At 57.5% G+C, this 11,294-nt stretch overlaps 5 protein-coding genes across 5 annotated transcripts; 4 read left to right on the forward strand and 1 right to left on the reverse strand.

Moving 5' to 3' along the window:
• Positions 1-266: 266 nt before the first annotated feature.
• SPSK_00922 (phosphoglycerate mutase) lies at positions 267-723 on the forward strand (the record flags this gene model as incomplete). Its single annotated transcript, XM_016727864.1, has 2 exons — positions 267-324; positions 359-723. The coding sequence occupies 2 exons, from the start codon at positions 267-269 to the stop codon at positions 721-723; spliced, it is 423 nt and encodes a 140-aa protein (XP_016584309.1).
• A 1,286-nt stretch (positions 724-2,009) lies between these two features.
• On the forward strand, positions 2,010-3,677 carry SPSK_00767 (uncharacterized protein; the record flags this gene model as incomplete). Its single annotated transcript, XM_016727715.1, has 1 exon — positions 2,010-3,677. One exon carries the CDS (start codon positions 2,010-2,012, stop codon positions 3,675-3,677), a length of 1,668 nt encoding a protein of 555 aa, XP_016584310.1.
• Positions 3,678-4,743: 1,066 nt separating this feature from the next.
• On the reverse strand, positions 4,744-5,379 carry SPSK_00900 (uncharacterized protein; the record flags this gene model as incomplete). Its single annotated transcript, XM_016727843.1, has 1 exon — positions 4,744-5,379. One exon carries the CDS (start codon positions 5,377-5,379, stop codon positions 4,744-4,746), a length of 636 nt encoding a protein of 211 aa, XP_016584311.1.
• Positions 5,380-6,896: 1,517 nt separating this feature from the next.
• Positions 6,897-8,423, forward strand: SPSK_00782 (C6 zinc finger domain protein; the record flags this gene model as incomplete). Its single annotated transcript, XM_016727730.1, has 1 exon — positions 6,897-8,423. The coding sequence occupies one exon, from the start codon at positions 6,897-6,899 to the stop codon at positions 8,421-8,423; it is 1,527 nt and encodes a 508-aa protein (XP_016584312.1).
• Positions 8,424-8,522: 99 nt separating this feature from the next.
• On the forward strand, positions 8,523-9,866 carry SPSK_00807 (uncharacterized protein; the record flags this gene model as incomplete). The annotated part of the gene is made up of 1 exon (XM_016727754.1): positions 8,523-9,866. The coding sequence occupies one exon, from the start codon at positions 8,523-8,525 to the stop codon at positions 9,864-9,866; it is 1,344 nt and encodes a 447-aa protein (XP_016584313.1).
• Between the last annotated feature and the right edge of the window lie 1,428 nt (positions 9,867-11,294).

Here is an 11,294-nt window from a genome sequence, read left to right on the forward strand (position 1 = left end):
TGAATCACACTCCGTATCACCCGTTTGCCCAGCTATATGCCTGTGTTACCTCCTGTTGTGCTCAAGTGCAAGAGTAAAAAGCATGGCCAACCTGCCGGCTCCTTTTGTCAGTATATACTCTTTCTTATCCAACAGAATATTAGCCAGTAGCAAGTCGCCACGTCAGGCCGGGTCACACTTGGTATACATTTATATGTTCCGTCTCTCGTTTTTTTGAATCGAGGGATAAAAACACACATCATGACTATCATATCAACTCTGACCTCATGTCGGACCAAATAGCCTCAACGCCGCGTGTTTTTATTATGCGCCATGCCAGTGCCCGTGAAACATACCTGACCCGTCATCTTATAAACAGGGAAGACCTCGTGGGCCAAGATCGGCCGCTACACGGGCATCACGGAAGTTGGCCTCACGGAAACCGGTATCGTACAGGTCTCGACAACGGCGAATACGTTTGTGGGCGCTCGCAAGTTGATTGATCCATCCATCCTTGCGCACGTTTTTGTCAGTCCGCGGATGAGGGCTAAAGACACCTTGAAAATCCTTCTCTCCGAGAGCACCAATATGCGTGTCACGGAAACGGAAGACATTGCAGAGTGGGCTTATGGCGATTACGAAGGCAAAACGACTGGTGAAATTAGGCTCTCCAGGAAGGAACGTGGTTTGGACCTTGAGAAAGAATGGTCCATTTGGCGCGATGGTTGTGAAGGCGGAGAGTAGGTTATGCTTTTCTTTTTTGCTTTACGACTATGCAAGACAGCGGCCGAAACTGACATGACCATTTTAGATCTATGCAAGATGTTGCGCAAAGGCTTGACAGGCTCATCTCAAAAATCCATGATATACAACGTCCCTGCATGGAGGCGAGTGAGCTCACGAAGCCCGGTGACGTGTTAGTTGTACGTTTCGTCTTGGTTGACTTTTCTTCACGTCTTGTTGACTGCATACGCTAAGACGCAACTCACAGGTCGCTCATGGTCTCATCCTCCGCTGCTTTGTGAAGCGATGGCTTGGATACTCAATTGATTTCGATTTCCCTATGATGTTAGCACCGGGAGCGATTGCAGTTCTGAGGTATGTTAAAGTGGTTAAGCATGTCAAGTCGCCTCGAAATAAATTTACTAACACAACCTACTTGAAAGCTATAAAAACAATCGCATCCAAGAGCCATGTGTTCATCTCGGCTTAGCAGTTCCACCCGAGCAGTGTCTATGATTGTCACAGACCTGTTGTCGGGCTTCTTGGCTGCCTGGAAACACCTAGGAAGCGGAACGACTAACAGTCGGCCTCGGCACAGCGGGCTTCGGGGGCCTCGTGTCGTCCCATCTCGAGCCGGGCAACTTTTTCAAAGGACGATGTTCGGCGACCGGCATCTCCTCCACCTCGGTCTATTTTTTTTTTTTTTGGCCATAAGGTCACATGGAGCGAAGACGTGTTGGAAACTACGGCAAAATAGTCTCCAAAATAAACGAAAATATCAGGAAATGGAAGAAGCCTCACAGCATGTGGATAGTTTATATAGGCTCTTGACGGACAGGCTGAGACTCTGGGTTTTCTTATAATTCTTTCCCTGAATTTCTTTCCTCTCTCCTATTCCACAAAGTCTGCTGTCAACTGCCGTCCACATATTGCTACTTTGTCTGCTATGCTAGGTCGATCCTCCAGGAGTTCCCTACGGTAAGTCGAATCGTAGCGAAAGTGGAGCCGTGTCGGAAAATGCAATTCCGCATGCAGATGTGTGCTGTCGACGTGTTGTTCGTATATGTTCCCAGCCCTAAACGGCTAGCGGTTGGCATCCTTGAATCACCGCTGCGACATTGTCAACAAACCACCCGCAATGGCAGCCTGACCCCTCGGAGCCGGGGTTCGTCCTCCGTGCGGGGAATCGAGCAAGACAACAAACGCGGAGAAGCGTTATGCCCACGGATATATCAACAGCGTAGCAACGAACGAGCCGGGAATTGCTGTCACCGCTTTTCTGCATCTTTCCTTCAACACACCGCGAAATGACCTCTAGAATATGGCCACGGCCACGACTGGCCTCATTCTTGACGTTCTTGGCTGTCGCCGCGTCGTTGCAAGTTGGACGAGCTGCTGACGCCGAATACAAGCCTGCTGGCCAACATTTCCTGGCTGACATTGGCAGCAACACAACAGCCTGCCCCGACGACCTTGTTGTCCGCACATCCCTCTTCACCTACCAAGGCGCCGTGTCCGACGAGACGCCGACTGTCCGGCAGTTTCTCGGCATCCCCTTTGCCGAGCCACCCGTGGGGCCTCTCCGATTCCGGCCGCCCGTCACCAAACGACCCCTCGCAGACGGCGCCGTCGTGGACGCCACGAAGTATGGATCGTACTGCTTCCAGCACGACAATGGCGTGCGCACATTTTACGCAGAACGGGCGGGCCATGCGATGCCCGAGGACCTGGAGGCGTCGGAAGACTGTCTGACGCTGGACGTGTGGACGGCACGCCACGGCTGCGACGGTCCACCGACCAAAAAGGCTGTCCTGATTTGGATCCACGGCGGCGCGCTCATGACCGGCGGCAGCGCCTCGCCGTATATGCGCGGCAACCGGCTGGTGGCGCGCTTTCCGGACGATGTGGTCGTTGTGTCCATCAATTACCGGCTCAACATCTTTGGCTTCCCCCGGGCCGGGGCGCTCGACGGTCGGCACCTCAACCCGGCCTTTTTGGACGTCCGCATGGCTGTCCAGTGGGTGTACAACAACATTGGCCACTTTGGCGGCGACCCGAACCGCATGGTGCTGTTCGGCAACTCGGCGGGCGGCTCGCACGTGGACAAGTACGCGTATGCATGGGCGCACGATCCGCTGGTCCAGGGGTACATTTGCATGTCGGGCCAGGGCGAGTTCACGGCCGACCCGCGGGACGTGTCCAACTTTACCTATGTGGCCGCGCAGGTGGGCTGTGCGTCGGACACAGACGACTACGACGCGGAGTTCCAGTGCATGCAGAACGTCCCCGCCCCCACCATCATGGCGGTCCTCAACGGCTACGACAGCCGGCAGCACGGCGGGCGCGTCCTCGGCTTCCAGCCGCAGTCCGACAACGAGACCAGCTTCGGCAACTACACCGACCTGCAGGTCCGCGGGCTCTACTCGCGCCTGCCCACCGTCATCGGCAACGTCGACAACGAGATGGCCTCGCTCTACTACCCCTGGACCGGCGAGCCGCCCGACCAGGAGACGCTCGACCTCCTGTCGGGCCTGTTTGTCTGCCCGGCCGCCGTCGCCGCCAAGGCCCGCCAGGTCTACGGTGCCGGCCACCACCCCACCTGGCGCTACCGCTACTTTGGCGTCTTCCCCAACATGAACCCGCTGCCCTGGATGCGCGCCTACCACGGCAGCGAGTTCCCCATGGTCTTTGGCACCGCCGACACGTTTGGCGGCCCCAACACGCCCGCGCAGGACGCCCTCAGCGCCTACATGCAGACGGCCTGGGTCGCGTTCGCCAAGGACCCCCAGAAGGGCCTGCTCGATCTCGGTTGGCCGCTCTATGTCGAGGACGAAGCCACGCTGGTCCGCCTCGGCCACCCAGACGTGGCGGCACCGGCCGCGTTTGACCTCGTCCAGGGCGACACGTACGACGGGCTGTGTCCTAATGTCATGGCCAACCTTGGAGACGTCGTGAAGAGAGCGATGCCGCCGTGAGGCGGCGGAGGAGGGGAAGGTTGGCCGGCAGACATTGCTTCATCAACGAGGTCAAAATAAAGTCCGAGTAGGCCATCGGTGGGAAAGACTTATGTTCCTCGTCGTCGTGAGGATATATATAGGAACTAGACCGCTACCACTGAGCCAACTTGCAAAGTAGAGAGCCCCCTAACAGCTAGACTAGACAACAGGTCTGACGTACCGTCGTCCAACGATATACTTTGTAAACAATCACGTGACGGACCTCAGCCCCGTGATATCACGTTGCCCTTCGTAATTGCACGTTACACAGCACCCACAGCTTGTTTTGACAAATATTTAGCAGGCCACATTCATCCTTCGACTTTGTACGTTTTTCTTGCGTTTTTCCTCCCTCTACCAAGAGATGGTCATGCCCAAGACCCAACTCTCCAAACCAACATGTTTGCAACCTTGACGCCACCCCGAAACGGCCCCAAGACCAGAATCGTGGCAGCGACACACGCCTCGGCGCAGCTGGCCGCCCATGACATTGACGGGATGGTTTGTCGCAGATTTTTTCGCCTTCAACTACCTTTTTCATGGCCTCGTACAGTCACAGATCTGGTTGGCGCCTGCGGTGCGTCGCAAACAAACCCTCCACACAGCTGTGCATTTTGATATTTGATGTTTGACTGACCGTCGACCGTCGTCCACAGAGCCCGCAAGAATACCTGGCCAAGACGGACACTATGTTGACGTCGATTCTTCAGTACCGGTGGAATATGGCAATGCTGGCGTAGGACATCTTGGCATCCATGGGTCTGGCTCCGCCCGGCCGTGCGAGCTGCCTCTTTTGGGATCGGCGGGCCTGGGAGAAGGAAACACCACGGGCGTTCGGCGTCACGGAGAGTGACTTTGAGGATCGATACACGGCTGTCTGGCACGTGTTCAACCAGGAACGAAGCCCTAAGAAACAAAATCTGATTGCCATGATCGAGCCCGCGCCCGAACAAGGGCCAACTTTCTATCGATTTATATTCTACATCACCGCGGGCATCGTCGAGTCTCTGTATCGCAACCCGACAGGCGAGAGCGACATTGAAATTCAAGATCGAATGGAGTCCTTGGGCCAAGCCGCTGCGGCTGAGATGGATTCGATCGGAGAGGTGATACCCACGGAGATGTCGTGCAAGTATCGGAGCAGAGGAACTGTGACGTCGAAATCACCGTTGGCACCGAAAAGGCGTCGGTCGGTTAAGGCGGCTTCCCGGATGGCTTGCTGAACGTCAGCCTCAGCCAGATCAGGACCTTGCGGTAGGCTTACTGGAGCCCGGGGGTCGGCCACTCTCTCTCGGGGGAGACCATCTAGACGAGGCGGATTGATGATATTAAAAGTGACTGGGTTCTCGCAGGGTGTGTCCGGAATTTTGAAGCGAGGGTCATTGTACCCGTCAATGATGCGGCGACAGTCCTGTTGGATGCGGTCGTCGCCGTATACGAGCGCTGCGATGTAGTCGCCGATATCTGACGACTTGAGACCTTGCGATCTACTGGGGATAGAGCGGATAGACTTAACGAAAGGAGCCTGAGAACGCGGCTTCTTGTCGTCTATAGCTTTCTTGACCCGGTATGAAACCCACAGTATGTGTCGGGCAAGTGCAGAATCCTGTGGGATGCGTGCTGCAATAGCGTAAAGGTTGTCGGTACACTCATCGAGTGTAGGTCTCATTCGGTTGACCATATTGATGGGGTACCACAGCTCCGGCTGGGCAAATTTGTCGCACCAGCGACCAAGAATGTTGCCAGAGGTACAGCCTTACCGCTAGGTGAGGTGACTGTGGCCTGGACTATCACAGATTTGGGTTTGACCGCGTCCAGCAAAGCATCGACTTCTATACGCATATTGCACTGGCCGACCCCGTCGTGCGCAAATGCAGACAGGAGTGGGCCAGGACAATGCGGCAATATGTGCGCGGCAGAGCCCGGGCAGCCTTGACGCGGCGGGATAAGTAGACTAATAGACCTAGTCCGTTTCTTTCTCGAGCTTACGCCTACCCACGTTTATTTTGTGCTACTTTGTGCACCTCGGGGCCTGACCGGTGGAGAACGAACAACAAGAAGAAAGGGAAGAGAAGAGACGAGACACGGAAAGTCAAAGATGGCGACTGAGAGAGAGAGATGACTGGTCGATGGAGAAACCAGGGTCCGTGGGATTTGTTTTGGTGCTGAGAGATTGTGTTGTTTGTTTCTTACTTTACTCTTCATTCGTGTTTTTAATTTCCCCCTCTTTTTGATACCCAGTCATATGAGGCTTTCTTTCTCTTAGGATATCTCGATTACGAATATGGATCAGCGGATATCTGCAAGTCTTCATGTTGATTTACTTTTGTTTTATTCCTCATGTTTTCTTCGGCTTATTGCAGATGGGAGTGGCAAAGACAAAATGGATTGTTTATTCATCGATCTGACTTGCATCTCAATCCAAGGCTCCGTCCCGTCTAATTCTGTTCCTTGCGTTTTCCGTACTTTTGCGTTGTGACTTGTGAGACGAACATTGCCTGCCGCACTGTAATGATCGCGATTGCACCCTTTCGGGCGCTGGCAGGCGCTGTAATTGCAGTGAGGATTCAGGGTCACATTGGCATAGAACATGTTGTATTTTCATCGGCAAATGCCCGCGCTAATTTTAAACATATTTTTCGTCCCTCAATAGGAGCTTACGCTATACGGTTGGTCCATCCGTTCGCCTTACGCCAACACAGCATTCGAAAGATGACGGTCGGACGTATCTGACGTTCGGACGAATCCTTCCCGAACCGCCAGATTTTCAGCTTCCGTGACTAAGCCGTGACGTACAGAGCGAGTTTGCCTCGAGGATGAGAGCCTGAAGATCGTGAGATTCGGGCTGCTTGATCGCTCTTTCCATCTGTGCCCATTCTAATTTCCACTCCTGCCTCAATTGACCTGTCCGACTCCTTCCTTCCGCCGGTCGCACTTTCCCGGCAATTGGACTGCAGGCCGGTAGGGGGCTTGCCGACAATCCCGACGGTCCATTCTGTTCGATTCTGCATCCACAGAAACACTCCGACCTCCCCTCCCTCCCGCCACGGGGCTATTGTGACCGAAGCCTCCACCGAGAGACCGAGACAGCGGCCGCGACGCCGACCTGCGACGCAACACCCGGCGGATGCGACTGACGCCCGCCTCGCCCGCCTCGCCCGCCTCGCCCGCCTCGCCAACCTCGCCAACCTCGCCGACATGGACCGCTCCAAGCTGCGCATCTCCAAGGCGTGCGAGGAGTGCCGCCTGCGCAAGATCCGCTGCGACGGCGGCGAGCCGTGCCAGCGCTGCCAGTTTCGGGATGTCGTCTGCGAGTACCGGACGAAGGCACGCAACCGGACGAAGAAGAGCGATTTGCTGGGGGCCGGTGCGAACGCCGGCCGCGGCAGCGACGGCGGCAACCACAGCAGCCCTCGGTCCCATCCGCGGCGTCCTGCCTCAGGGGCCGCGACGCGCCCTGCCGACACGCCGTCCTCGGCCTCGGGCGGCCGCAACAGCAGCCTGCAGAACCACAGCGTGGCAGCGACCCACCGCGCGTCGCCGTCCGTCTTTTTGCAGCTGTACTACGGCCCGTCGTCCAACTTTTCCCTCTTGAACGCCATCTACCACCGCATCGAAGGCCGGACCGCGGCCGAAGCGCGAAGGCGAAAGGCTGCAAAGGCCAACGGCGCGCATGGCGAGGAGGGCGCAAATGGCGGCGGCACACACGAGCAGGACGAGCAGGACGACGACCGCGACGACGAGGACGAGGACGACGACCACGACGAGGCCGAAACCACGCGCGAAGTCGAAGAGTTCGGCCCCGGCCTCGACCTGTTCAACAACCGGCGCCTCTACTTTGGCGACCTGACCAACGGCGCCGAGTCCTCGTTCAACCTCTGCGGCAACGGCTCCTTTACCGACGGCGCCTCCATGTTCATCGACCGCGCGCTCGCCGAGCGCCTTCTGGAGCGCTACCTGGCCACCTTTTGGCTCGTGCTGCCCATCTGGACGCGCGACACCTTCCGGCAGCGCCTCGCCGGCTTCTACGACGCCACCTCCCTGCTGACCGAGGGCGACCCGGACACGGTCATTGTCCTGCTGGCGCTCGCCCTCGGCGCCACCATGCTCGAAGAAGAGCTGGCTGCCCAGTACCTGTACCGCATGGCGCAGCGCTGGGCGGTCGCCCTCGACGAAATGGTCAATGTATCGACGGTCCAGATCGCCCTCATGATGTCGCACTATGCGTCCGAGCGCGCCCGCCCCAACTCGTCGTTTTTGCTGGTGGGCACCGCCGTGCGCAAGGCCGTCGCGGCGGGGCTGCACAAGGGGGTGGGCGGCAGCGGCCGGGGCCACGCGGCCAAGCAGTCGCCCGAGGCGGCGCGGCAGATGCGCGTCACAGTGTGGAGCCTCTTTTTTTGGGAGACGTGGCTGTGCTTTTCGCTGGGCCGGCCGAGCTCGTTCCCCGAGTCTGAGATGGACGTGCCGTTCCCCACGGAGGAAAAGCTGCTGCACAACGTGGTGACGCTGGCCCGCATCATGTCCAAGAGCGCCGCCAGCATCTACCGCCGCCACCACGATTCGTTGCTGACCATGTGGAACGCGGCCAACGACATCCGGCGGGAGCTGCGTGCGTTTGCCGAGCAGCTGCGCGAGGACTTTAACTTTGGCGTGATTGACGACCCGACGTCGGGCGAGGTGGGCGTGCGCCAGACGATTGTGTCGACGTGTAAGTACTGCCCCTAGGACTGAGATGTGCGAACGAGCGCAGCGAGAGAAGGCGAGCGAAGCGAGGACAAAAGAGTGAAGCGAGGACAAAACGAAGGGCTCTGCCGGCGATGACACATGACTGACTGTCGCGTGCGACGTATCACAGTGTACCACCACACCCTCATCCTCACGTTCCGGCCGTTCCTGGTGATTCGCGCCACCCTGCTCCGGGAAGACAGCGAAGGCGCCGGGCAGCCGCACCCGCCGCCGCCGCGCTGGCTCGACACCGCCTGCGAGTACTGCCTGGACGCGGCGCGGCACTCGATTGCGTTTCTGATCCGCGCGTTTGAAAAGAACGAAATGTGCCGGGCCATCCGCTACCATTTGTTCTTCATCGAAGGCGCCTCGCAGGTGCTGGCCTTTGAAATCCTGCACCACGACGCCGCCGGCCGCGAGTCCAACCTGCCGTGGATCCAGCTGGCCATCCGCGCGCTGCAGCTGGTGCTGCCCAAGCACAAGGTTGGCCGGCCTCTGCCTGTCGATCTGCCGAGCAACCTAGAGCGCATGGTCCAGGTTGTGTACCCTGATTTCCGGGCGGACCAGGTGGGCACGGGGACGGTGCTGCCGGGGATTCCATCGATCCAGGCCATGGGGCGCACGACGACGACGACGGCAGGGGCGGCGGCGGCGGGAGCAACGAATGTATGCACGGATACGGCTACAGCTACAGCTACAACTACAGCTACGGCTACGGCATCATCTGGCAGCATGGGCGACCACGACATGACGATGACGGACCAGGAGAGCGGATCGGCAACGGCAGATCCTCTGTATGGCACGTCTGCCCCAAGTACGGGTGCCGGGGCGGGAAGCAGTGGTATGACAGCCGGCGCACCACCGTCTTCGTTTGTTCCACAACATCAGCTACAGCAGTACCAGTACCAGCAACGGCAGCAACAACAACAGCACCTCGTGATGAACCCGCTTCCACCCACCATGCCCGACATGGGAGGAGGAGGGCTGGGCGGCGGAGGACCTCTCGACAGCAGCGGCCAGCATGGCGGTGGTGCCACGGGCGCCAACACCAACACCACCACCCACCACGGCGGCCACTTTGGCAGCCTACACCTGACCGACCTCAGCAGCCTCAGCAACCTCAGCAACGCGCTGCCGCCGCTCCTCTTCCCCTTTACGCCATTTGGCGGGCTCGACGACTCGTCGGCCACGTCGGCGCCACCCGGCCACAACACGACCGGCACAGTGTCGATGCAGTCGCCACACGGGCCGCCCGGCAGTGGAGGGGGTGCTGGTGCTGCGCCTGGCAGTTCGTCGCATACACCGGATGCGCCCGGCACGGGCAGCGGGGACGCGCCACCGCTGGACCTGACGGCGGCCGATCTGGGCTGGGACTTTGATTTTGGCACAATGAACATGGAGGCGTTCCTGTCCATCGACCCGACGATGCCTTATAACTATTGAGGGGGGGGGACAAGGACGAGGACGAGGACAGCTCAAGGCCGAGGACGAGGACGGCCGACACAATGGCGCAATGCAGGGGGTTTATTTCTGGACATTTTTGGACATCTTCTGGGTATCTTCCACATATCGTTCGCAGATCTTCTGCCGATCGTATGGACATCTTTTCTTCTACGTTTTTTGACTCTTTTAATTTTGGACTGGCTTGTCCCTATGCAGCGAGAGCATCGAATTTATATTCGCTTCTTCTTTGTCTTCTTGGCATTATGGACCTTTGATACGCCGACTTTTCACGTGTCGGCAATCTCCTTGGGAAAGACATCTTTCGCGTGGAACGGCGACCGGGGTTACGAAAGCTGACACGGCGGAAAGACTGCGCTCGACACGTCCCAACCAATCATCCATTGGAAAGAGGAGCAAATGCTACAGGTCTAAAGCTGTTGACACAGGGTAAGGGACCAGGGGGTTGGGTGGGGGTGAACCGTTGATATACGGATGTTTACTCACCCACAACAGCTGCGAGACGGTGCGCGAGAACTCCGAATCGGCGCTTGTTTAGCCCGCGCCGAGCACACCACGTTGACTTACATGCAAAGGCTACGCTACCACATGTACTGCCTGGCACAGGTTTCCACTTTTCCACGTCTGTTTCCACGTTTGTTTGCATCTGATTGTTCCTGGGACGGAGATTGGCTCGTATTGCCGCTCGTGGCCTAGGCCGGATCCAGGCACGAACAAAGAGGGTGGCACCCACGGGGTTGTGAAGGTGCGTTACCAACATCCGGAACTACGGAGTAAGGGCAGGCCAAGCCATCGGATACGACGTCAAGTCTGGTCGAGTTGCGCCCTGGGCCGATGGCTTGGCAAGGAGCAGGAAGCTCGGTCATTTCATTGCGCCTTTGGGGACAGCCTGGCAGACGTTGCGTCACCTCAGCAAAGAGACGACCACAAGAGATGACCAAGCGAAGGGCATCACGCCGGCAGGATGAGGACTGCAAATGGCGATCCAGAGATACACAGGACAGGCGCGCCATTGGGACCGCCGAGCACACGGTGTTCAAGCTTCCGACATACAAAGTAGGTTGGGGCTGGTTGACGTCTTTCCCTTTTTTTTGTCCCTTTTCTTGTCCCTTTTCCCTCGCCCGCGATCTCTTGGCCGAGAGCGAGCTGACACGCACTGACATTTCAAGACACATCAGAATGAAGAAAAGAGTGGATGTGTTGTTTTACTGTTCCATTTTATTTTATTTTATTTTATTTTTTATTTTTTAAGGTGCGTCGTTCAACCGGCACGTCGGATATGGCTGTACGGAAGTAGACGGAAGTACGGATGTGATCACTAACACGGCGAAAGTGGGCCCCCCTGCATGGAATTTTGTCGTAATGACATGGTTTTGCTTTCTTTTTGATCGTTTTGATCGTTTTAGGCGT

This window comes from Sporothrix schenckii, assembly GCF_000961545.1.
Source record: "Sporothrix schenckii 1099-18 chromosome Unknown Cont48, whole genome shotgun sequence".
Lineage (NCBI taxonomy): Eukaryota > Fungi > Ascomycota > Sordariomycetes > Ophiostomatales > Ophiostomataceae > Sporothrix > Sporothrix schenckii.